Genomic DNA, 27123 nt, shown 5'->3' with positions numbered 1-27123 from the left:
TGTTAATGCAATAGTCGTTACCAAACAGACTGACTTCACACTCACACAGATGAAACTGAGGACAGTGAAATGCCGCTTTTCCTTTCAGATCACTGCTGGGTGTAAAGTCAGAAACATACAGTGTACTCTCTGCTACCGATGACAGCCTCTGTGTCTAAGGGACAGAGAAGAGAGTGTTCAGTGTAGGCCATCGCGTGCCCCGTTTCTGGTGTTTCTGTTCCTGACTACGATTTGCCACCACTCCTGGACAAAGTGAGCAGTTTTACAATGCGAGCTGTAGCCACAACTGGCAGAAATCATCCCATTGCAGTACTTCCTGCACTGACGACAAATGCCCACACGGCGACCCACTCTGCATCTAACAGGGTAAAAGGCAACGATGAGAGAAAAGCTGAAAGTTCCAGTCGGCAACACTTTGTCAAACTGGCCAGCCCTCACATCCGACAGCTCAACCCTGCACTTCAAGGAATCGCTTGGACTGCCTGAGACAACACAGTATATTCTAAATAGCTCCACCTCGTCTTTTCCCGTTCCCTGTGCTGAGCAAGTATTCGTTCCTTCTAGATCCACATGAAGATACTCGGGGTTTTATGGGGAGAACAAAAGCAGTAACCGTTACTTATTTCCAGGGACTCGGATGGTCGGGATAATTGAATCCACGTGTAAAGACCTTTGCCCAGCCCTCTAAGTTGCAGTGCTAGCCAACAACGGCAGAAGGAAGCAGCCCCTCAACAGCAGTCTCCATAGAATCAGCTTATTTTCTTGCCTCCCGCCTCGTCAAAACTTGCGAAAGCGATATATTATTAGCAACACGCCATGCTTCAAAACTAAAGTCAAGAAATACTAGTCTGCGTAAACTTTCCTTTTATGCTTACAAATCTACGAACAAGAAAGCAGTAAGCAGTTTGTCCTAAATTCAGTGAGGGCCCACAAGCCAAAACCAGGCGCTTACATCTACATCAGTACCCACCAGTTATAACACAAGCAGAAACACCTTCACTGCACTGCTACGGGAATGACTGCGGAAGCTTTGTGACCTGCTGCCTTCTTCCCATCCCAAATTTTCCATTGACTCCCATGAGGGATTTGCGTATTCCCAAGTCCAGCCCCGTCTTCTCTACAGTGTTGTCCTAAATCCCAAAGCCGAGACGAGCTGAATAAGTGAATGCATCTAAGGTCTCTTCTTGTTCCTGTCTCTAGTGAGGGACTGGCGGGTGCTGTTGAAACCCAACTGCTTGCTCTCCTGTTTGGATCTCAACAGGTCCCATTTTAGAAACATCCTCAATTTTAGAAACATCCTGCTGAAGAAACAGCACGTTTAGCAGCTATAAAAACGACAGCATCTTTAAAATCCACCTTGTGAGAAACCGGTTTTCTCCTTCATTCCTGCCCAGGATTCTTTAATTCTGGACAATATTTTCGCCAGAAAATTTGGTCTTCGACGCACATTTCCTGCTTTAGCTTGTTTTCTTACTGGAGTTAATGGCTTTGGTCTTGAGACTGGAAAGCAAGAGGGGAAAAATTTCAGCCTGGTGTCATCCAAGTGACAGGGAATTCTCCCCTCTATTTCCCCCCGCTAAAAGTTACCTTCTCTTGAGGCCAATGCAGGCAAATGGTAAAGCTTGGCTCTCTCTACGGCCAGCTGCCTTTCAATTCGTGGAAGGATCTTGCCATATTGGGCTAATAGAGAATTTCTGGCAACTGCTCTGTCGGTCAAGCGATGATCGCCGTCGTTCTGATGAAGGAAAAGCGGAAAGCAAAAGCTTAACTAATTACAAGAAGTTCCTTGCACAGACCTCTCCGTGCTATTTCGCATTAGTGAGCAGATTTCCTCTACGGGTGTGGGAAAACACCTCCACTGCACAGAACAGCGGCAAGTTCTACCCATCCGCACACACCGATTTCACCTGGTACTTTTAGCAAAGTGGAAGGAAGACTGGAATAGCAACAGAGCCTACAACTTGAAGTTAAAACAATGCTGGCACTCTGCAGAACCTTCTTCTGATACACCTGTTATCACCTGCAATTTTCTGATATCACCTGCAATTTGCAAACGACTTACTACATAGCAGGCTTTCCCTTGTTCTTCCTGAAACGCCACTGCCCTGAATATATGGGACAACTGGAAATTACCCTGGACAACATGATGTGAAGATTAAAACAAGCAAGAAAAAGCGACCTACGCACACCACCTGGCCGCATGACAGTTTTCAAATGCAGGACCTACGACTTCCAAAACCACCTTAGAAGACTGAGTCACTGGAAAACTATGATTCCAGAAAACAGCAAACGCGTCACAAATCCAGAACACAAGTTCATGTAACACAAAATGTAATCTGGCTATTTTGAGAAATAGAGGTTAGACAAGAATTTTTGTCATAAAAGCCGTGAAATGAAAGTTGTGGAATTGGAGAGCACACTATAACTCGCAGAAATTAAAAAAACAAAGAAAACCCACAGAAATTTAACCTGTGGACTGGCATCTAGCCTGCTCTCAGCTAGAAAAATACAGTTGCGTGCAAGACACAAGTGATGACATACAACCTACTCGTCATCCCAGAGGAAGGAGTGACACAAACAACTTCCAGTAATCTAAGCCATGCATAACATATGTATCTCAATAACGGAATGGTAAGATTGGCTGATGGGAAAGATACATGTTTATTCCTCAGATGCAAACAAACTGTTCTCAGTGGGGTCAACAGTGGTGTGTAACATTTAATTTATAGCTTCATAGAGTAGCTTTGGAGTAGTGACGTATACTGGTCAACATTTAGCTTCAGCTGTAACCAAAGGTGTAGAAACTTGTTCCGAGTGTTTCAAAGACTGGTATGAAAAAAACAAAGCAGGATTCTTATTGAGTACTATCCAAACCAGTTAGTAACACCCAGCAGAAACTTGCACGCTTGACAGAACAGAACTTTCACGCTTACCATAAGATTGACATTCATGGATTGATTCAGCTCTAGTGCTGCAATGTAGTTGGCACGCTGCAGATGATAGACTAAAAGGAATTCTTGATTCTGAACACCAGCACTGGTCCTTAAAAACTTCTCCAAACACTCCTATGAGAAAAAAAAATCATTCCAAAAATCTGTTATGGCTCTGCCTTTTCTCTTTTCAAAGAGACGATGAACATTTTTCCTTGCTCCCACTTACTTGTTCGGTGTCTGTGAAAGGCATCTTCAGCAAGTCTTCCATCAGGCCCATCTCCCGGCACATTTCGTACATGTGTTTTAAGAGGTCTTCTAAGTTTGCCTGAGCGGCATGTTGGTGCAACAGACCCCAAGCCTCCACCATGCACCTGTAATTAATTTTTCAGACGTAAAGGGATGTTAATAGCATAACCAAAGAGATGCCCCAAGAGTCTTGTACTCAAAGTTTAAAGGAAACTTAGGGGATGATGATTTCTATTCTTTGTTCTCCATTTTCACAAGATTTGCGTGACAAAATGGTGGGGTATATTTCTTTACCTATTGGAGAGCAACACAGTGAGGAGAAGCTGCACTTCCCCGCTGCTTGCCGTGGGTGGCCTCATCAGCTGGATGTATCTGAGGGCTTGCCCATGCTCCCCTTGGCACAGGAGGGACTGAATAATTCTCTTGTGCTGCCATGACGCGGTTTTGATTGTAGCGGGATGAAAGAGCAGGGCCAGTGAATTCTGTACAAGTTAGAGATCGGGTTTTAAAATCATTTTCTAGATTATAGCTTTGTACTGCCATGTATGTCTAACTCAACTCTACCATACTTACTTCGTAATCATTGTGATCTAGAAGCCAAAAACCTTCAACAAGCTTAACAAGTCCCCAAGGCATGCCAAAGGCAGTTGCGAAGGAGTCGATTGAAGTTTCTGTCTCACTCGGAAAGGAACGCTTGATATCCAGCAGCAAGTAAATTGTCTGACATCAGGTATCTCATTAAGGCTAATCAGTTTGTAAGACCAAAAGTTTATCACATTACCTTTAGAAAACCATAATGAAGTAAGAATATAAAAGCGGTAGGAAGCAGAAAATACATTCAAAACATTGGAGCATCCAACGCTCAATTATTACAGGAAGTAAATTCCACAGTTGGTTTTTTCCCTCATGTCCAGCGTCTATAAAACAGTGTAAATTGTGGCATCCTTACAGTACAGCTCAGCTCCGAATGCTTAAAACTGGATTTAAACCAGTATGCGGGTCACTCATTGGTAGCGTCATTTTCTCTTTCTGACGTCCGGTTTTAGGGACATCATCTAACAAGACAGCTCTGGCCTATAAGCGTTTCTAAGCCCCTTGCTCTCTAGGCTCCCCTCGCGGGTTAGGCAACAAACAGCAAAAGCAAGGCTGTGTATTTCAGCAGCTTAAAAATTAAGTTTCTGCCCCATGACTTTTCTCTTCTCCCTGTTGCTTATTCCGTGTGCCTGCACTTTCAACGGAACCAAAGCAAGCACCGTGAGCTGCGCTGGAAAACCCGTGATTTCAGCAAAAATCCGGTACTGGTAAACCACTCTTAGAAATCCTTTTACTCTGAAACAGAAATTGTTTTATAACCCATCATGGGTGTTTTAGACAATTTTAAACAGTGTTTAAATTTGGAGAAAAACTAAGGACATTTTATATCTTCAACCCTTATTACTAAAACTGTTTTCTCCCTATTGGAGAAGACTTTTGCAACAAAACATTTAAGAAAAAAGTCATCAAAAATCCACAGTACAAAGAAATAAAACAGCGCTTCTGTCTACAACTTAATGCTAAACTAAATGTTTTCACTTGCATCGTCTTTGAAGCATAAATGAAAAAATGTCATGAAACAGGTCGGTGACCAACACTGAAGAACATTTATGTGCATCCCCTGGAGGTGTAATAAAAATAACTAGAAAGGATACAATTGCGTGTTTGCAGTTTTCTTCAATGTTTTCTAGCAAATAGAGATCCAGCAGTGCCTGAAATGAAAAATTAACAGTTCTGAAAAAACGCCTGTCTTCCCTAAATCATTGGCTTTTGGGTGGGGTTTGGCGGGGAGGGCGGCCGTTTGTTGTTGTTCGCAGTGAACAGGACACTCACATGCAAACTGGCAGGCGGGTATTTCCCAGTTCCTCCTGCATCTCTCCGCCACAGCTTCTCCACTTGGTCTCCTAACTGGGAAACCATTCCATCAACCATCAAGCAGTCCGAGTCCCATTTTCCTCTGGAACAAAAGGTAGCAAGGATTTGGACAGAGTAAAACACTAATTCCAGCCTCCCAGTGTAACGGCTTTCCTCCAGTCTTCTGCTGACTGCAGCCCTGCCCTTTAATCTCCCGATGGCACAAAGCAGAAAAAGGACACTAGAGGCTCTGTGCTTCGAAGGAACACACGAGCCTGTATGTAAGTTACTTGAGAAGTAAGCCAAGGAAGATGAAATTTGAAGTCAATACCTCCTACCCTGCAGCTTCCACCTTAACTCACCTTGCAGCCTCTTGGTCACAGTGCCATCGCCGAAGCTTGGTCAGGTCTTTATTCAGTTTTCAGTACAATTTCCAAAGAAAAACCTATTATCGGCTAATCCAAGGCATGCCGCCTATGTGCTAGGCAGCTAGTCCAGGAAAGAGAGCTGACGTTAGCAAGTGACTTCTATCCGACAGCCAGGAGAGTGCGAGGCGTGCCAACTCCATGTAACTCCAACCATCTTACGAAATCACACCACGTACTTGTGAGAAGGGGACTTAGGCCAATACAGTTATGACCCTCTATTACCAGTCAAGGACGGAGATGATTGTTTTTTAAAAAACACGCTTTCTTCTGCTTCCAAAACAATTGTTCTGTGAACACCCTGCTTTGCTGAACTGGAGGTGACTGATCCTGTCCTAATCACATGGCCTTTTTCAGTAGTCAGAAATTATACACATTAGCCAATGAATAAAGTAGACTCCCGAAAAATGATGATACCAACCAGTGGTACTAAGCAGAGGTAGATAGCAACGTTTTAACACAGGAAAGTAACCTCTCTGTTCAACAGAACACGCGTGTCACTGAAGTCAAGAGTATTGCTGGCAGCGGCATTACGCATAGCCCATGCAACTGTTGAGATAAAAGCCATTCCCTTCCACTTCTGAATTTGCCGTGGAAGTGTTCTAGAGTCTTCCTCTAGCTCTTACCTTGATAAACGCTCAAGTTTCTGTCGGTGACCAGTATAGTAGCTCTCAATCAGAGGATAATTGTAGAAAGGTCTCGACAAACGCGTATCGTCATCTACAGGCAACAAAGTAGAAGCAAGTTAAAGCAGTCATATCACACTTGTAAACGAAAATTTTTGCCTAAAGAGACAGAAGATCGTACAAGCTAAGCATCAAGAAGCCTCCAACTCTGAAAGAAGCCAATCCTCTTTCTGCCTTTGCTAAAAGAGCTCTAAGAGACAAGACTCAATTCCTTCTTGCCCCAAGTGCCGTTTCAAGGTTACAGTTCACGCAGCATTCACAACATGTAGGGTAAGCTGAAGTTCACTATAAAAAAACCCACCCAGTTCTCAAAGGGAATGGTTTTAAAACCATTGTTTAAAACAATTGTTTGTGAGACAATTAAGGCTGACAATGGAATTTCTAATCCATCCAACTAAAGAAGGATTTCCAAGGTGTACTTTCTCCTCAAGCAACTGATAGAAAGTTCAAAACATGCAGGTAATGCTCTCACTGTAAAAACAAGCATTCCGGTACTTGTTGTTTAATAGTACTTTGTTTAAAATCTCAAGTAGTTCAAGCTGTGGACACAAGCAGCGCCTTGACGTCAGGGGTCCATTGCTATTCCTAAAATCCACCCAGGAAAGAAACTGCCTGCCTCATTCTACGCCGTGTACTTGACAACCCAGCAAAATCTCAACTTCACCCACAGAACTTCAGCACACCCTGCCACTGAACCAGCACGACTTCTTCCTGACGAAACCGTTACAAAAACACGGCTAAGCATGCGTTCGTGGGAGTCACTCACTGGATGGTCGCCTTGTTACAAACGTATGACAGGTCACGCTTACCTAAACCCTCTGGAAGGAGACCGGATCGACAGAACCAGATGACCACTCGTGCATACAAAGAAATGAGGCCGGTTACCGCTTGCTTATTTGTCACGTCTGCAAAACCTGAAAAAAGGCAGGAGATGATTAGCGTTATGCAATTCTGTTCATTTTCACAAAACACCCTTCATTCTACTAAACCAAAAGTATAAAAATAGCACATTAGAAATCTTTGTCTTTGCGTTTTTCATGCTGTATCGCTTTCTTATTTGAAGAAAAAACCCACTATCACCACCAAAACAAAAAGCAACCCCTATAAAGAACTAAACTCACTAAAGGCTAAAATAAAAAAAAAACAAAAACCCCAAAGCCTGAACTACTAAATGCACGCAGGAATAAGACATCTGTTTCTCACGTAGCAGAGATTCTTCTGATAGCAAAGGGATATTCTTTTCTTTTCTCAATAGGCCAAGAACCATTTCTAAGAGAAAAAGCTGTAGAAACTCAAGTAACTTACTTTGCACGTTACTCGTTTACGCTTCCTTCGTATTGTTTAGCAATTTGCAACACGGTGTCTGCATGCAACTAGAACTTGCTAGCTAAGAACTCAAAGGAATAATTTTCAGCAATACCACATTCGGTTGCTGTAATTTCAGCCCAGTTGCCTACTAAGCTTCTCTCTGAATGTAGCCTCCCCCACCCCCTTGCATGAGCTCCACCATAAACTGTTGCCCTGAACTCCATGCGTGTTTTGTGGTGGTCCCAAGCGCTCAGCTTTAAGCCCCTTCTCCCAGCTAAATGTGACTGTCTTCCAATCCTCAAAAACAACAAAAGCCCATGTTGCCACAATTCCAAATCTTAATAAAACATACCAAAGATTTTGTAGCACTACTACAAACCTTTTTCAGTAAGCTCTTGTGCTTCTCTGAGAAAACAGTTTAAGACCGTGCTAAGGTTGCTCAAAAGCAACTGGCAGCGCTGGAGAGACCGTAATGTCTGGGGGTCAATGAAGTTGCAAGAGCCATCAAACAGCGGAACACCTTTTCAAGAATAAATATTAAATCGTTAGCCGACAGAGCAATTCCAGAGTTTCAAGGCGCACTTCAAGGACCGCGTGCAATATCCTATAGCGGCGTATTACTGAGGAAGCTCAATCAGAAAGAACGACTTTAGGTTTGCGGAATGACTACACTAGTACTCACAGATTTGGTCAAATTCTTCCTTTGTAGAGATCACTTGGTTCCATGTCCACTCAAGAACAAACCGTAAATTACCAGCAGACCTCGGCTGCTCTTTAAACAAAGAGAACAAAAAAGAAACGAATCAACAGGCTCCAACTCAAAGAGGTACCACGTAAAAAAACAACGTTCGAAGTATTACCTTCAGATATCCAATGTTTAATGCATCCAGTCAGAAGTCCCACAGAACCTGTCTGGACAGCAGCTGACAATACTGCTTCCAGCTGCTCCTCCTAAACGTAACAGACAAACTCAAATGAGAATCTTACCTACTTGCACCATGTGAACCATCAACAGTAAATGTTTCTTTCTAACTGCATACTCATTCAGACATCACAAAGTCAATCAGGACACAGGCCAGGAATGCCATGTCCTTTCTCTTAATTCCAGCCACAGGCTGGACTGCTCACTGCTCTGAGGAACACATTAACACACTTTTCCTCTGACATTTCAACTTACTGCAGCCTAATTCTAATCTTTCTTCGCATGCCTCTGCATTACAGTCTTCACGTACTGAGTTCCAACTTACTACGTCCAGAAACATCCTCTGCTAATACGCGTTACACATCTGTGCAGATAAGTTTGCCATCAGGAACGCAGGAAGGGGACAGGACAAACACAACTGTGCAACGTTTGCATGGAAACAGTGAAGCTACGGCCAAGCAGCTTTCTAGACTATGAAGACATGAAGCAGTTCTGACACCCAAAACACTACGTTGGAATTTTGTAACGTGACAGAAAAGAAGCGAAACATTTACATCCTAATGGTTTAAATGTTAGGCTCTTCAAATACTGTATTATAGCGTAGTGGTAATCCTTACAAGGATAAATCACAGGTATGCACAGACGCGCGATATTAAGTAGTAGCTTATCTCAGCTGGTGTTCTCGTACTTCTCTCAGGTGAGAGGACCCTTCGTAAGTTTTTACTTTGGTTTTTGGGATGGGATTTGTTTGGTTGGTTGGGTTTTTTTAAACTCATTCAAAAGTATCTTTCCCCTCTAGGCAAAATCATGACATTCAAAGCGACTTCTACACATGTAGAACACACATGTGATATTGCCATCTTTTTCTGAAAACTGGTTTCAGACAAGGAAACAGACCATTGGCCAGCTTGCCAAGAAATTTCTTTGAGCTACCACACTGTGCAGAAGCGTTCATGTCCTAACACACGTCCACAAATGTGGTGACGAATGCAGGAGACAGGAAGAGGAGGGCAGCGGGAAGGCTGCTCTCCCCTTCCTGCTGATTGCTCCAGGGAAAGGTTGGTGCATTGCAAATGGAAAACCTATGGCAGGGGGAGTGAAGTCACTGTGGTGGCATAAAGCACATAGAAGGTAGCGAGTGTCATGAGATAAAGGTGATTAAGGTGTTGCAGCTGCAAGAGGGCAGTCTCAGAGGAGCAAATTGGGCTACTGCAGCACAAGGCAGAGGCTACAGAGGTGAAGATCCGCCCGGAGAGGATGCAGAAAAGCCTACCGATGAAGGGAAAACGAGGGCAAGCCGTGAAGAAATTGCCAGGGAGAGCTGACAGCAGTAATCCTTTACCACAGCCCACTTCCTTGGAAGCAAATGATCACGTACAGTGACAGTGCAGCAAGCCGACGTCTGCAAGAGCTCGCATCCCAGTGAGACGCCCCCATCGTCGGCTACTGCACTGAACCACTGCTTTGAGAAACTGACAGGGATGGGGGTTACTCTGGGGGACACATGCGTTATGTTGGGCATGACCAGCACTGACTGCACGCTTCCTTGTGCGCATCTGTGTGTGGCACCGAATTAAGAGAGGGGTCTCTAAAGACAGATCTCTTAGGGCTGTTCCCAGTCAAAGTCACTACTTTGGATCTAAGGATACGATTACTTCTGCTAGCTCAGGTCACGCCTGTATTTCAAAGAAACTTTGCAAAGAATCCAAAAATTGGATTATCGTGTCTTGTAGCCCCTCCAGCCCTGTCAGACCAGATGGATGTATTTCCCCCTTGATTCCCTCATAGGCACTCACCTGACTCAAACTGGATGGCTGGACATCAACTGGTCTTGGAGACAGCAAGCCAGCTACAAGACACCTATTGTAGCTATACTGAATGGCTTCCCATACTGAAGGACCAGATTTCTTCAAAAAATTCAAGGTCTGAAACATCAATCGAAAACCACAGATTAAGACAACATTGTTATTCCGTCACTACGCTTCTGGATAACCTCTAAAAGGAAGAATCTAAATGTTCACTGACACCGTCAGACAGCCTGAACCACTAAGATGCTTTAGGTTAGCAATCTGCGTAATTAAGTCTTTTCTACCTTCTCTGTCTATACACAGGCCTTGCTCTTTCCCTCAACACTGACACAAAATACATTCTATATAAGCTCAGCTAACATGCAGCTTCACGCTTTGGAAGATCCTTTCCATGCCTATTCGTATGGAAGCCGATTCATGTTGGAAACATTTAGTGAGCTGAAACTTCACTCAAAATTATCTGTCACAATCTGTGCCGTGGCTCAGAAGTTATAATTTGGCCGAGTTTGGGAGAAAACAAAATTTTCACTCCTCAAACAGTTATGTGGTTTTTCATTTTTCTCCATTCCCTCCTTTTTCAAGAGAATCGGGGATCAAAACTCTAACTCAAGACTATGCAGGCAGTTCGACTGAGGGGCAATAAAGAAGTAACACCTTTCCCCGCCTTCTACAGTGGTTTTGTTCTTGCTCCTGGAGCAACGTTGCATTCCTTTCTAGACATTCAATCCCCGATCGTGCTTCAAGAGGAGACAACGGCAGTTGTACAGTCCCAAGAGGGGACCTAAAACATTACCATTTGCATACAACTGGCGACAGGATACAATTGCAACTATGCGTGTGGACGGGCAGGATGAGCATGAAACGGTCCCTAACACGGAAAGCAGTGCAACAGAAAACTTAGAAAAGCTACATCTCCTGCCACTCGCAATAAAGATACAGTAAAAGATCACCTCCTTCTGGAAGCCGGTGCAAGTCATGTGAACGACTCCGGAGGTCAGCAAGCACGTACCATCTGCAGAAACAGGGAACGTTTGACAACCTTCCGTACTCTCACAGTTATGGCATGACCAGTTTACATTTTTTACACACCGGTATCTAGAAACATATAACTGAGTGCTTTGAGCTTCAGTTCACAGTCATTTCAGGCTATAACCAGCACCACTTCACCGGCTACATTACAAAAGCACCAAAACTCAGCCGGCTGTCAGATATGTTCCACAATAGCAAATACCTTGTCAGTACAACGTGATCAGAGTTGGGTTTGGGGGGGACTGGGTGTTTTTTTGGTTTGGTTTGGGTTTTGAATGACAAACAATGACTGAACAAGAGAACCAATGAATGGCATTTGACCTCATTTTAAGCTTATCACTCTCAAAAGCAGTGAAATACCTACCAAAGTTATAGTTGCCTGGATGAAAAAACCGCTCAGGTGGTGGATAAGAAGGAGGAACTCCCCGACTTAGACTCCGCTCATGGACCAGAATATCCAAAAGGAGCTTCGGAGAAGTCACGCTCACTACGGTATCCAGTGACCACAGTGCAAAATAGGGGCACTCATGAGGGAATTCTTCCGGCCTTAAAGAAAACAAGCGCGTAAGCTAAATGCCGACATTCAAATGAATTATTGGCAGGCATATGGAAAACTACTGAAGAAAAATCTACCTTAGTGAATCTGGCATTTGAGCAGAATACCAGCGATTAATGTCAAATACACCCAGGTAAGTAGATGGTTTTCCCTGACCGTACGTATTCACTTGCCAACTGAAGACTGAGACACTGGTGTCAGGAGACGTGACTGTAAAAGACAAGACATTGTTTCTGACTTGTAGAAAATACGATAGATCCGATAGTTTTAAAACACCACTTTCTATTTTGGCTTCATTCTGTTCTGTCACTCGTGAAACACAACACTTCCTAAGAGTGATTACAGTAATTACGGAATAGCAAACATCTCTGTGATAGGTTTCAGTCACACTGCCCCTTTTTCTTGTCCCCTCGTCCAGATCACTGGTCAAGATACTAAAGAGAAGTGGCCCCAGTGCAGTGCCCTGGGGAACAGCACTTGTGACGGGCTACCATCTGGATGCAGATGCGGACATCGGTTTGAAGAAGGGAAAAAATTCTGGTAACATTCCTAAGCAATGGAGAGTTTGAACTTCTTGTTCAAAGATGGCAGCTGGAGGAGTAAAACGACTGACCATCATCATACAAACGGCCCCACCATACATCGCGATAGCATGTCAGCAAGCATAAAATAAAACCCACTTTTTCCCTTAAAGAAGTCCCACATAACTTAAGCATCCATTTTTTCTTCGTAAATAATCCCAACAGTCTAGTCTATGCAGATAGGCAAGACTTTCAGACTGTGGGGACAGAACAGCATTCGTTGCTTAGGTTCCAAAAGCACTTCTTTTAAAATCACCAAACACAGACATCAGAACAAACCTTCATTTACGCTATCCTCTCCGTCAACGTCGCTGCGGAATTTTTCGACAGTCTGGCAGCTGATTAATTTCGTACTCCTCGTCTGGCCTCTCAAGGGAAAGACTCCACCCGTGAGATCTAAACTGAACTTTTTGCCACGGTATTCCAAAACCTGGGGGAAAAAATCAGAGAAGAGAGCAAAGGTCATTCTAAGAGAAAAACATACATTATGGCTAAATATGAAAGACAGTCTAACAGAATAGGCTTATTATACTGTGTATTTCGCATGAGCCTATTTCTGATGGTAAATAGAAACTACGCCTGACATGCAAGAGAATGCAGTGTCAAATCGTAACGGGTAAGTTTGGCTGTAAAGGCTTTGCACTTTTTCAAAATTTAGAATTTCCCTAACATTATTCAGATCTAAACATGTTTTGCAGAATTCCTTGCGACATCCAAGAATGTTCTTTATAAAAATAAATATATCGCTACAAAGAGATATCTAAAATGATGCAACACACATGCATGCAAAGCTCTTTGCTCCATGTCTTGATTGCAGAACTGATGAAGTTAGAGAAGCCCCAGCATTCGAGCAGCTAAAGCTGTCAAGAGGTATTTTCTATGGGCACACCACCAGAGTGACCGTGCACCCCTCTCTAGTTACTGTGAGAACTTCATACTGATTAGCAATCTTCTTTCAAGCCACGTAAGCTATGACAGCTCCTCCTCTCATCTTGTCAGAGACTAACGGGTGAAATATCCCTCAGCTCCTTCACCAAGCACAGCCAACAGCAAAAGGGAAAACCAGAAAGGACACCGGGTGCACGTGGCCAAGGCTTTTAGCATCACGAATTACTACACAGTAAACAAACTAATTTTGAGATACACAGAAACCCCGGCACGATTGTGTTGAACCTCTGATAGTGCCATTTTTTAAGTAAGCGTGAAGTGAAATACCGTCTTTCCAAATACAGCATTCATTCAAACTGTCTACCATACAACACATGAATGGGTGTACTGGGGACAAATAGCAGCTCTATAATTAAAAAAAAAAAAAAAAAAAGAGGGAAAAAGAAACCCAACCCACACAACCCATAAACTGATAACGCCACATTCTACCCAAGTTTCCTAAACTTGCAGAGCTCTGAAATGAACTGGCATGAAACCACACATTCCCGTATGATCTCATAGGATACATCTAATTCACCTAATCTGAGAAGAGGTGAGCTTTCTCTTAATGATTCCAGGAAGTGTTACAAATAAATATGAAGGTTGTCTAAAAAGAAAAATTAAATAATTAAAAAAAGTCTTTCATAACTAAAAAGAAAATGCTTCTGAAGCAAAGCAGTGCATTTTAAACTTTCCACGCCGGGCAAAGTCATTCTAAGGAACTCCATTGTATGGGAGATGTTAAGTAACGACTCCATTGACTAGCAAAACACAAAAACAAGTTTTCAAACGAGATGCACTGGTCAAACTCTGATATCAAAGTAGAGAGTGTATACTCTGCCCATCCGCAAGCATTGTGCAGAACGAGGGTAAAGATGCGCTCTACAATCGTGATTTGATGCACCAGATTTAGCAACTGCTGCGACAGTACAAAAAAGGTCTTTGGAAGCATTACTTAAACATACCTTTCTGTTTAATTACTTAAGCAGACTTAAACCAGCCTTGAAGGCAATGGAGACGAGAGTTTGACATGCATATAGAAAAACACAGTACCACATGTTCCATAAGTCCTATTTGTGACTTTTACCATGACACACAGTCAAAGAGGCACTGCTTCATAGCCTCAAACCTAATTCCTGGAACAAAAAGCACTGCTGTATTGAAAAAGTCTTTTGAGCTCCTATGAACTCTATCCAATGAACAAGGATCAACAGTAGATTCCTCCTTCTTTACTCAAACTTGGCCTAGCAAACGGGAGACACTTAAATTTTCTACCCCTGAAGATGGACAAGAAACTTGACTCAGACAGCCATGCAGGCAGACAGTCATGTAGTACTAACCAATCTGTGACTACAAGGAAGTGTTCTGAGACTAAAAGTATCCGCTGTGGAGCACAGGTCCCGCACATCAACAAAGATAAAGAGATAGCATCCAGCACGCGATGAATCACTGGAAGATCCTTCTACTTGGTCACCGTGATAGATAATGCATTTTAAAGAAACACCACCTTTTCCAAACACCTAACCTCTATCTATGCAAAAGCAACAGTGGCAAATGAGGAAGCACCTTTCCTACACATAAGCAAAACACTCAAAATCTAAATTAATCCAAAAAAATCAAAAGGCACAGTCCCTACAAAAACCAGAGTACCACGATACAAGAGTCACCCCTGTTTCGTTCCATAGCTATTGAGAATACGCAAGAGAAAGTACCAAATCAGGAGGAAAGACTTGCTCTGAACTAAGATTACTGTCCCCTCAAAAAGATTTTGGAAGACTTCCAGGCGTACAACTGAATGGAATTACACATCTAACAGATGCGCCTTGTCTCTGTTAGCTATCTGAGATACAATGATACCTCACATCTGTATTTTAAACGCATCCTCCTTGGAGCCAGATCTAACATTTAGGTACACTCTTCTGACCAAATTACATATTTTCCTGGCTTTAAGAGTAGATTGAATAGGTCACCCAGCCAAAAAGAAGAACGAGTTATCTTTACAGCTACTAAGTGTCAGGATCAACACTGAAGAGACACTGTAGGTGCATTTCATGTGAGAAGTCCGGCTGACAAAGCTCTAAGGGAAACCAAGAATATAAAACTGAAGATCAGCAAAGACTAGAGTATGACTGTATTTTAAGAAAGGGAGAGAGACAGAAGCTTATTCAAGTCCGAAGCTTGGTTAAACCAAGCGATTCAAGGCCCAATCTTCTCTTCCTACATGCCATTCGTTTGGTATTTCAGAATAATTTTATTTGCAAAAGCCGCGTCCTCTTCAGGAATTTCATTTATACGGGCTCTTTGCAGATGAATCTAGCTGGAACACACGACACTGCAGTATAAAATGGTACGCCTTCTTTCCAAAAGGTATGGACAAAGGCCGTGCCCAAGAAGACTCAGCAAAACATTATTATTTTTTCAGCCAGCTCTGAAGTTTGATGGTAAATCTCACCCCTGTAACTCAACTGATACTCCCTTAGAGAAAATTACTATTGTCTGCTTTTCCCACGCATGCACCTCTTACCTCATACATGACTTGTCCTGAGGCCACGCGTTTTCTGTCACCAAACGCTAACTGCAGCAGGTGTAAACTCACCACATCGCCTTCACTGAAAAAGGGATAAATTATGAAATTTGGTTACAAAGCTGCTTTATAGTCCTCATTGTCGTGTTAGTAGACCTAGACGTTTTCTTAATAGCATGCTCCCGCTGAAAAGAACACCACCTCTTCCCAAAACATGATCATCGGCCACATTTAGCCACTGAAACATGAAGGAGGGCGTTTTGACACTAACAGCTTCAGGGGCAAAAGCCAACCGTACAATTGGAAAGCTGTAATATGTTGTATGGACTAAGAATTGTTGGAAATAGTTCTTCACAATGAAGAGTTCTCCATCAAAACTGCTTTGAAGTCAAATTTTAAAAGACTGCCACTCTACCAACAGCTGAGCTGATGGAATCGCTTGCTGATGCAGAAAGAGAGATCTCTCTGCCCTTCCCTTACCACCAAAGTTCCCCTCCCCCTCTTGCACACCCTGCACCCTTCCAAGTCCGATTTGATTCAGCAGAACAGCAGGAACCCATTGGCTTTTCTGCTGAATCGTTTTCTGCCAGGGGAGCTGCACTGGCTCACCAAGGCTCCACAGACTGCTGACGCTGGCACAAGGCCATCGGCAATACTGTCACCGCCGCCTTTAGGGGCGGCAGGCTGTTGTGTGGGCACGTCTGGTGTTCTAGATCTGCAGCCTCAACTGCTCCTAGTGGTATTTTAATACCACGGTGTGACTATCAAACAAATGATGAAGCGGTCATCGAGGAACAAAAGCAAACCATTTGAGAATGCGAGCAGAAGAATGTGGCCACTGTTGCTTTGCCTTCTGACAGAAGGCAGGAACTAGTAGGTCCCTCTTCACGTCTGGTAAATCCTGTAAAAATTGCATTCTAAGTTTAACACCCTCCGTACCGGAAAGAATCGCAGACACACAACAAATACACATGTTCAACTGTATGGGAACAAATATCCTTAAAAACAAAAAGAATTAATTCAGTGGCTGATAGTTTTTATTCACCTTTCCTGCGTAGACTGAACAGCCCACAAGTAGCAACAATTGCGAGGATCATTCTCAGGCTCTTGAAAAGTGACAGCATAGACAGGAATCCTCCCTCCTTCAAGCTGAGAGTGGTGCCTACAGGTTTAGGGGAAAAAAAAGCAAAACGAAAAAGAAAACAAAAGGTGAGCCTAGTGGCCCAAACACAGGTAGTTTCTCGTTTCTTGGACTACGTCAAGCATTGTTCTTCCTGACTTCTGAACCTTATTTGTACCTCCACACTCTACTCTTGCCACCTAATTATTCCTCCACTGTCTATTTATGCATCCAACAGCTTCTGGGGAGTCAGTGCAGATCTGCTGAAGGGAATCCCAACCAGAAGTTAGCCAAATATTTCAGGTGAGATTGCTCTTTCGGCCAAAGCTGACATGCAGGAAAGAATACATTTTTCAGGCACAGGTCAGCTGTTGAGTTTTCATGTCTCACTAGTTTCACCCTGGACACTTTAGAGAATATCGGCACCAAAATCACATCACTGACATACTTCAGCCTTTCAATGGATGCCCCAGTTGCAGTAACCGGTTCTGAAAACCCCAGGAAGCATGCTTTCCACAATTCCTCAATCCACAGGCACAATAAGGAAAACAATCCTAGTCCACTGGGGAGAAGGCGGACCACTTGATCCAGGTATGACTGAAAAGTTACGTCAGAAGAGGATTTCTGAACGTGCCAAGATTATACTCATACTCATTTCAGTCCCTGAAAAAGTTCTCTTTACATCCACATACTTCCTTAAGCAACAAATCGAGAGCCCCACACCTCCAGGCATGGCCAAGTGTAAAGGCCTACTTACTCTCTCTTCAAAGTTTTCATATTCCAGAGCGACAGGTAGCCATCCGAGAAACCCACAACGAGCTGGTTGCTTCTGCTTATGTAGCACAGGGCTGATACTGCTGTTCCGGAAGCATTTTGTAGTTGAAAACAGAGACACCTCCCTTCGCTGGTCGCAGTTTCTCTTCTTTGTGCAACTTCAGCAGGATTTTTAGTGACAACTTCTAGGTCTACACACACAAAACCAAGCAATAAATGAATACGTTATGCCACTTAGGCTGCATTTTAGGCACTGACGTGACAACCCCTATCATCTAATGCTACCGTGCCAGGCAAAATAGCCATTTATGCAACACTTTTTTTTGCCATTTCCATTATGTATGTCTTCAAAGAACATAAGAACTCTCGGATCAGACAAGTATTCTCACTCACATTTGAAAGCTGGGTAAAAGCGTAACCTTAATAACGTAACCAAATTCTTCCTGGACTCTGAAAAGCAGGAGTTTGGGCCTCGTGATGAAATTTGAAGTGGCACCTCGTGTTTGAAGTGGCACCAATTTCTGAAGCTGCTGTTGTAATAGCCAAAACGGTGTATGCAATCTGAGTACACCTATTCGAGATTTCATTCATCCAAATGCATGGGTGTTGGTAAGTGGGGTTTATTTTAAAAAACAAGCCCAAAATTTGCCCCAAGTCAATTAACACAAGCAGAAGAGCATTCCCGGGAAACAGGGCTCCTCCAACACAACTTCCTACCAGGCGGCCGCACCGGCTCACGTGGCAAAATTCCTACACCTCTCTGGCAAGAATCATAGTGGCACAGGGATCTTGGTGGGAGGGGGCATTTACAACACTGCGAGGAGCAGTCAGACACTCCCAGGTTTAATCAGGTCAGGACTATACGATGTCAAACTGCCACCTGTAACCAGTCGTCAGAAATGTCTGACACAAGGGTCTTCAAAGTGGGATGCATACTGTTTCGTTAGAAGACAGAAGTTTTCTTGCGTTTAAATTCATGTGGAAAAACTGCAGGCTTACCCAATGCTTCGATATCATTCTGAGTGCAGGAGCAATCATCCAAACTAAGGTCAACCAGAAGTAGATGGCCAGCATCTGTAGCCACTGCTGCCACCCCAAAGAGCCATCGCAGACTCTGATGGAGGTGCTGAGTGCTCACGCTGGGTCCTCCGTGATTCGCTATGGGTTCTATAGCGGTTACCTACAGGAAAACTACAAGTTACTATTTGAGCTCTTTGACAAGCTCAATGGAAAAAGTAAATACAGGAGCATCAAAGCATTGTTTGCAATTAGATCAAGAAAAGAGACAAAGACAAAAAAGCCCCGTACAAAAACCTGTTACTGCCTTCCATTTACTAGATTTCCTGCGGGTAAGTGACTTAACTTCAACTTAAATGGGGCATTCTATTAGTACAGCTTAGCAATTTCCATTTCCTACTTCGCAGTACTTAACTGGAGGAAAACACAGAAAATCAGTTATACGCAAGAAACTTTATCATATTCAAGGGGCTTAAGACAGACAAACACAACTACATCGAGGTCTCCCACCACTCACAGCCCACCAGCACCGCGATACGGTCTATGCCTTCTTTGACAAACGGGCGTTAGGATAAATCAGGGCTCGAGAGTCAGACGAGGCAGCGGCCAAGTTGCATGGGAGACACACCATTTCCATGGGAGTGAAACGTATTTAGAAAGCGTTGAAGGGAGAGACCAGCTTAGTAAAATTCACACTAGTCCGCATTTAGAAGAAAAGTAACAACCACATAAAGGAAAAGAAGCTTTAAATGCACACCAGCGCTTTCACGAATGTTGAGAAAAATGTTAAAAGCCAGCCTAAAGCAGCAGCTTCTCAGATAAAAAGGTGACTCCACCTAAAGGAGGAAGCTCACACTGCCCTTTCACGTGCCCAGCAGTCTGCACGCAACTGTCTCACAAGGCGAAGACAGACCTTTCAGCACACGTTGCAGCACATCCCAGGACAACACTGACTGCTAGAGCAGAGACACGAGCACACAAAGACTCCTGCGCTAAAGCTGCACGTATTTCTCTCTCTCAGTGACCCCAATACGAATGCTTACTACTAGTCATCACACTGTAGCATTACAAACAAACAAAACTCCACCTGTATTCTAGCAAGTCAAACCAAAGCAGCTGATGGAAAGCTGGCTAAGAAGTTAGTTAGTTAGTTGTTGCAGATTCTAAGATGATAAAAATGAATCTTGATGTTCTATTGACTTCCACCGATTCTTGTTTACATTGAGATAATGAGGCTAGGGGACACACATCATTTGAGTTTCTGGGTTACAGAAGACAGAAAACATCAGCAACATTACACCAGTGTGTCCCATCTACACAAACACACTAGTCAGAGAGCAGAGATTCAAGGACTGCAGGCTGAAAGGTGACCTCCCAACAATCTGTCAGATAACTCACTAGAGGCTCTTTTTTCCTCTCCTAAGTCAACAGAAAAATGTGTTCTCCTCAGCCTGCTTGCTAGGCTGAGATTCAAGGCAATGTGTCGAAGTCATTTACAGCACAACTATGGAATTCTGAGCCATTTTAAAGACGGTATTTCTGATGGAAATCAAGCAATTAGGGCCAAAAAAAGGTGCTTTTCAATGCCTTTTTGTGGAAGGAGAGAATCAGGTAACTCTGTGCTCTACAATAAAACCAGAAAACTTGTTTTACTCTCAGCAAACTCCAACAATAATGGCACATTAAGCCCAAGATTTTACAGCAACGCCGTCTTGACTGGATACTCTCAAGTGACAGGATGTTAACGCACAATAGAAAAAATACCTCCTACAAAGAGACGCTCCAAAGCTTGTCCTAAAACAGGCCTACCCAGCACCTAACAACATCAAAGCTTCGTTTCTCCAATTAAAAAGTACCTACCCTCCCGGGAAGAACAACTGCTTTAACCACTCTTGAGAGTCCAAGGTCGTACAGACAGAGAACACTTCCCTCTGCGTCTTCCAACCCAACCAGCAGTCCAGTTCTCTTCTCCCAGGAAAACTCCTTCACCACACGAACAGTGGGAGGCTGTTCATTGACTCCACTGAAACGGTACGCAGAGAGCCGCTCTCCTGTCACACAGTTCACCACCTCAAGGTGAGGACCACGTGCCAACCACGCCAGGCCGTTTCTCCCTGTGAGAGAAAAGAAAGAGGACTGAAGCAAATGTCCAACGGAAGACTGAAAACAGCTGAAAAAAAATCACAGTGCCTGCCCCTTTCCTTCAATAAACGTACCTAGCAGAGGAAGACCGACCTACCTCATTCTAGTCAATGATTCAAAATCACCCGTTGAAATCCCCAAGCAATCCCTCCTAAAATTAACCACCTTGTTATTTTGCATTTGTACTTGTCATTCCCGCACCGAAGAATCTGGGTTGTTTGGGATAAAGATGACAAGGTCCTGATCGACAGCCTTTATACCATATTCGCCTTGGTTTTGCTAGAAATGATCTAAACGCATATGGGAATACAAGTCTTAGAGCGTAGAGGAAGAATCGAAGGCATTTTGTTTCACTGAACTACTGCCAGCCCAAAGGAAGTATGAGCTCAATCCCTGCATTTACACTCAGGTAGATAGATTCTACCTGGTCTTAACAGAAGCCTAGACCTCCAGATAGGCACCCAGCTCTACTGTCACATCGCCTGGAAAGTCCACTTCAAAGTTTAACTATACTCACGTTTTAATATTAGCATTTGTCATCGCTGAAGCACCCTTTTTGTTCTCTCTCTCTAAACAGGATGCCTCTTAACAGCACCAACCTGACACAGCTGATACGATGACCTGAGGCTTCAGGTAGCCTCCAGGCAAGAACAACTTTATACCGAGACCAAATTTAAAGGAAAATGCTCACCTCCAGAAAACCTCCCGCACAGCACAGAGCCAAGGGTTCCCTCATCTTCCCCAAGTGCCTGAAGAGTCACCTCTGGAAACTGCAGCAGACTGCTCGTTACCTCAGCTGTTAGGTCTTGCATTCTTCGCTGTAAATACAGGAAAAATTTGCACAACTAGACTCACGTCAGCCAGAACTATTCTTGAGAGTGACAGAAGTTTCATCAGTATGCAGTGAAAAATCCCCTAGACATCACCTCTAGCTCTTTTCCTTGCAAATAATGGCACTGGGGAGACTTTTTGCTCTCCCAGCAGAGCAAAAGGAGAATCCTTTGCTTTTCTGATGCCTGTGAGATCACCAACAAAAAGTGACCCAGACGTATCAACAGAGAAATAACAGGAAAAAGCCCAATACACTGAGTTCAAGTCTACTCACACAGGTTAGGAAGATGGGAGCTGAGAAAAATCAGATTTTAAAAAGCTTCTCAGTAACAGGTACAACTTTCCATTTGTCCTTTCCCTTGATTTCGTACTTTACCCTTTGTTACTTATTGTCAGTTGTCTTCTAGCAGCCAAAATTACCATTGGTCTTCACCTTAGGTACTTATGACTTCCAAACTATTTCCAAAGAAAGGAGCGTACCACGAGTCACAGGCTGAGGATAGATTTTTGCATTAAAAAGCTCCAAGAAGAATAAACATGGAGAAATTACATGTTCAAGCAGAATCACATTCAGCCAAGTCAGGGTTCAGGGACGTCAGTTTTGACTGACGGTAGTACCTGAAAATCCGTTTCAAGGGCCAACAATGCAATGGGCTTACTGACGAAAAAGCTAAAAATATGGCCAGCCGCAGCTGAAGAGGTGGTTTCACAAAACATGCTGACTTCCCTGCCACCAAAAGAGAGGACTTGCCGCCGCCTCCCATCTCTCCATCTGCTCCTTTGTTCTACTACCGTACTCCTGTGGCTCACCTCGCACTGCCTTAACAGTGCCTTAGAGCACTTTAGGAGCCAAGTTCACTCCCTGAGCAGGCAGGAAACTCACCCAGAAAAGCAGGTGGTGTTCCACCAGCTTCGAGAGCTCAACTGCCTTGCAGAGACAACCAGCAAGCATAAGAGGTGGCACAAGGAAGGAGGCAGGACCACGCATCGGGAAGAAGGAGAGGGAATTTGTCCATCTCCTTTTTGTGGCAGTCAGCCCGGGCTGCTAGCTCATACCCGGGTGAAACGGCACACTCAGTTTGCAGGGAGGGCTAAAAACCCCTTCACTTTTAGAAAGGACACCACCCAGGACACAGTCAGGCATCTTTTAAGGCAACTTTTAACTCCCTCTTGCACGGAGAGACTCCCTAGCTCTCTGGGAAAGGCTGCAGCTGACAGGCGTCGTTCTTTCACTCCGCCAGAGGTGGAAGCTAAAGTGATTTCAGGGAAGGGTTATAAAAGGGTTTATAAAAGTTATACCAATTTTTGAATTGTTGTTAATGACTGGTTCCATGACATTTTCCCCAGAGAAACAGGAAGCAACTCACAAGCACTGGAGGAGCAGCAGATGGAAAAGTCACTTTCTGCACTCTCGTAGTCGTCAGGTTCAGTGAATTTGCACTTTGCCGGATTTTACTCCTGCAGAAAGAGGATTTAGCGAGTGAGTGAGCAGGTGATTTAGGGAGTACCACCGGGTCAGGTCTTTCCCGCTTAGGCAGAAAGCCTCCCCGCTCCCGGCGGTTTAGGCAAAAACCCTACATTTCATCCAAGCCCTAAGCTGTAGTCTAAAAAGCCACCAGCGTGACAGAGACGGTCTGTACCAGAATCCTACAGTCGGCCTTATTTCACTCAAGTGCAGCCTACAGATTGTCTTGCCGAGTTTGTGCAGATGCTCCACAAGCACAAAGCTACAGCAGAAGGTGAGACGAGGAAAGAATTTCAGCTCTCTACCCCAACAGCCCCCAACAGCGAAGACCCTGTGTCTGATGCAGACCACAGATGTGACATCCCTCTCCATGAAAAAACAAACAAAACCAACACAGATCAGAACTTGACGCTGGAGCCACTTTACCCAGCTACCTCCTGCGGTTATTCCCTAACACGACTATACTTCCGTTCAAGAGTTGCAGTCCCCGTCTACCGTGGCGAAGCTCGCAGCGGTTCCCAAAGGCACTTCTGACCTTACGCTCTTTTTTACCTTGCTCGGTGCACCTGGACAGACAGACGTAGGCGCTGAGTGTCTCAGGACAGAACATACACGCAGCCTTCCCAGCACAGGGAGACAGTGGTGAGCAAGGCACTCCCAGCACACCACACCGCTCGCCTCTCCCAGCACGAATTCCAGAATCCCAGCACGAATTCCAGAATCCCAGCATCACAATGAAGAGAAAGGCCTTCCAGAATCACTGGAGGTCCTCTGGTCCAGCCCCCCTGCTCAGGCAGGGTCACCTACAGCAGGCTGCCCACGACCGTGCCCAGGCGGCTTTTGCGTATCTCATTCTGAAACATACTTTGACAAAGAGCAACCTGACAAGCCCAACTGCAAATGCATTTGCAACACGTGCAACAGGCCCGGCTTGTTGGTGACTCTCTCCTGCCAATTTAAGGCTTCTCTCCACCACACAAGTCAAGCAATACCACACCAGCAAAGCCTTGTCACCATTAGTTCTCTAAAACTGTATCCGACAGCTTCCTAGGTAGAAGGCACAAAATTAAGAGAAGCCTGATTATGTTCGTTTCACTGTCTTAACAAAGCAAACCCCAGGCAGATCAATGCAGGAAAACCAGTTGATGCAGCAGGTGAACAAGAAGCTGTCCTCAGCAGAACAGGGTACGGTACTGTGTGCCCAAACGCCTGTGCCAGCTGCCAGCCAAGACCGATACAACCATCCAGAGGGAGCACCTGAACGACCCCGGTTAGCCATACACCCCACACAGGGCTCAGCATTCCCGACAGAATTAAGTCCCTAATTTTTATCAAACCCCCATCATTTTATCAAACATGATCAGGAAGCAATTATTAGATCTGAAAGACTGACGCCACGCTTCCTTTCTATTGGCAGAAGTTCCAGACCTGGAGTCACGGTTTATTAAGGAAGGGCAGAGAGGGGCGTGAGTAACAAATCTTAAAGATGACAAAAAGGGGAAAACATCAGACTCAGAAGACCAGAGGTTAATGGATCTGGCCGCAATGCCCGTTACTGGGAAACTCGCCTGAGCCACAGCAATGTGCTGGTGCTCCCACTCCTTCCAGGCTTCCTCCGGACGGGACTCCCACGTGGCCTGTGTGCTCCGGATCCGCCACTCATTCCCAGCCAGCAGAAACTCTTCTCCCTCCTGCCTGCAATAGCCTTACTTACACTGGGTTTGGGCTTTTGTCTTGATCAGCACTTGATAAGGGAACTGACTCTGAGCAACTGGATGTGCCCACGCCAGTGCTGCAGATGAGGACAGGGACCATTTCTCAAAGGCAGAGCTGTCTTCTTTTCTTCTCAAGTTTTTAAAACCAATGTGTCTGTGGAGAAAAAAACCAAACAGAACACCTTTGAAAAAAAATCCCAAGTCACAGCTATTAAGTACTACTCCTGTATCGCCAGGCAGAAATGCAGCGGTGCTGCTAAGATGCCTTAATAGAGCAGAGCACCAGCTGGCCAGCAGGCAGTAAGGGGAGAGCAGCCGCTGTCAGGGAGCGCCCACCCCAGACAAGGCTTCTGGGGGTCTTGGTTCACATGGGCCTCATCTCCGGGTCAGATGGAGTCCTAATTCAGACACAACAAGGGGTCTGCGTTCATCGGCACGTGAAAGCAATTCAGCTCTTTGCAGGACTGAACTGGTGCGGGAAACGTTAAATCTTCTGCTCCTGATATCTCCTCGTAGCCAGGCAGCTGCAGCCACGCGGTCACTGAGCCATGAACCGCGTTGGGACAGCAGACATCTAAGTGCCTGAGCTCTTTTCAGGGGAGCTGGAATAAGAAGGAATAATTAGTGCTGGAGTCCCAGCGAAAGCCTTTCTGGAAGGACTGCAAAGAGGGCCGTTTTCAGTTCTGAGCCCCAGAAAGGCCAGGAGGAGAGAGGGAACCTCCTCTTGCAGAAGGAGACGAGGGACTGGGGAAGTGGCCGGGAAGCAAACTGCTCCTGGGCAGGAAGGAATAGCTCTGTGTGGCACTGTCGCTGGGATCCAGCATCGGGAAGCAGAGACAACCAACGCCTGGCAGCAGGGGTCATCTGTACGCTCTACGTTTCAACTCTGTGCTGCATTGCCGGCAGAGAAAGGGAAGGAAAGAAGCTGAATTAAGTCACGCACACGAGAGAGACCCAGAATTCTCAGGAAAAAGAGCTACCTCCGTCACATAACTTAGCTGTCAAAATATACGCCGTGCGTTAATTAGAATACAGAATAAGCCCTTAATATGCTGCCCTCCCTTATTGGCACATTCACCCTTTCCTTCCTCCTCAGCTGTCAGTCACTTTGAGCTGGTATCTCTTCTCATTTTGCCCAGCACCTGACCGCAATTGGCACCGAGACCAGAGCGGGAAAAACTATGAAAGTGTGCCTTTCAGCGTATCGTCAGGTTGACAGAGTTCCTTCGTAACAGAGGTCTGCTGGAGTCTCGGCTGCAGTCTGTGAGCGTATCAAACGTATTACCTGCCATTGGATTTTGAAGGAGGTTTTTAAAATTAGTTTTAAACCCTACCAAAAATGAGATAGGGATTAACATGGAAAAGATGACCATAAAGTCCTTAAACATAAAAGAAGAATCCTAGTGTCTTAGCAATCTGGCTATAAACTAACTCTTTTTAGCAGGTTAGCAATTTAGGAGAAAGAGAGACAGACGGATGAGAAGACAGAGGTGGTTTTTGTCAAAGTGAATACCGAAGGTGCTCAAATCCTGGTAACTCTGCCTTACGCTAGCACCAACGCAAAAAAAAAACCTCAAAACCACGTCGATGGTATTGGTACAAGTAACAGTTGAAGAATCTGTCCTTAAATTTGTTCAAAACAGTAAGAAAGTTAGCATTTGAAGAAACTCAGGTAAGCTGTTTGAAGACTGTCAGCATTTACAGTCAACATTTTCGCATGTGCACGTTTTCTATTTGTATTCTTCCATCTTTCATTTGATAGTACTTGCTTTAAGAAAAACTACCTCTTCAAAGGTGCTGGAGTATACAGTTAATTCACCCGAGACAAAGAGGACCCTGTGGGGGTTTCATCTTATTTAGGAATGCAACATCTGGTGCACAGGACCAACAGTAATCTCAGATTACAGGAAACAAAACTACTTGTTTTATAATACTGCCTCGCTTTATGTAAAGAACACGGCGTTTATATAAAACAGGTGCTTATAGTTTTATAGCTGCATTTATCTCTATTTAGTTAAATTTTTCCAAATATGCAGAGAACTCTTGCAAAAGAAGCGGGGTTTCAACCTCTAACGTAGAAAGCGAGAGATCGATTTTGTGCCAGCCACGTTTCTGTTCTGAAAACAGAAATGGTCTCCATTTGAGTGATGCATTAATAGTGGTACGAATCTTTTAGAATCATAGAATGGTTTGGGTTGGAAGGGACCTTAAAGATCATGTAGTTCCA

The 27123-nt window shown here is 44.3% G+C and overlaps 1 protein-coding gene across 1 annotated transcript; it reads right to left on the bottom strand.

Moving 5' to 3' along the window:
• Window positions 1-1345: 1345 nt before the first annotated feature.
• Window positions 1346-21697, bottom strand: LOC141740518 (protein ELYS-like). Its single transcript, XM_074579344.1, has 24 exons — window positions 21577-21697; window positions 20604-20857; window positions 18726-18906; window positions 17710-17917; window positions 16878-16994; window positions 15833-15917; window positions 12661-12811; window positions 11878-12010; window positions 11609-11790; window positions 11166-11227; window positions 10204-10332; window positions 8346-8436; window positions 8168-8257; window positions 7865-8005; window positions 6987-7091; window positions 6118-6211; window positions 5046-5169; window positions 4868-4924; window positions 3753-3899; window positions 3474-3661; window positions 3160-3304; window positions 2934-3065; window positions 1588-1735; window positions 1346-1500 (listed from the first exon to the last, which is right to left on the bottom strand). The coding sequence occupies exons 1-24, from the start codon at window positions 21695-21697 to the stop codon at window positions 1346-1348; spliced, it is 3240 nt and encodes a 1079-aa protein (XP_074435445.1).
• Between the last annotated feature and the right edge of the window lie 5426 nt (window positions 21698-27123).

The sequence above is a fragment of the Larus michahellis genome, chromosome 3, assembly GCF_964199755.1.
Source record: "Larus michahellis chromosome 3, bLarMic1.1, whole genome shotgun sequence".
Classification (NCBI taxonomy): Eukaryota; Metazoa; Chordata; class Aves; order Charadriiformes; family Laridae; genus Larus; species Larus michahellis.
The sequence above is the reverse complement of the archived record's forward strand: the minus strand, read 5'-3'. Positions and strand labels throughout refer to the sequence as shown.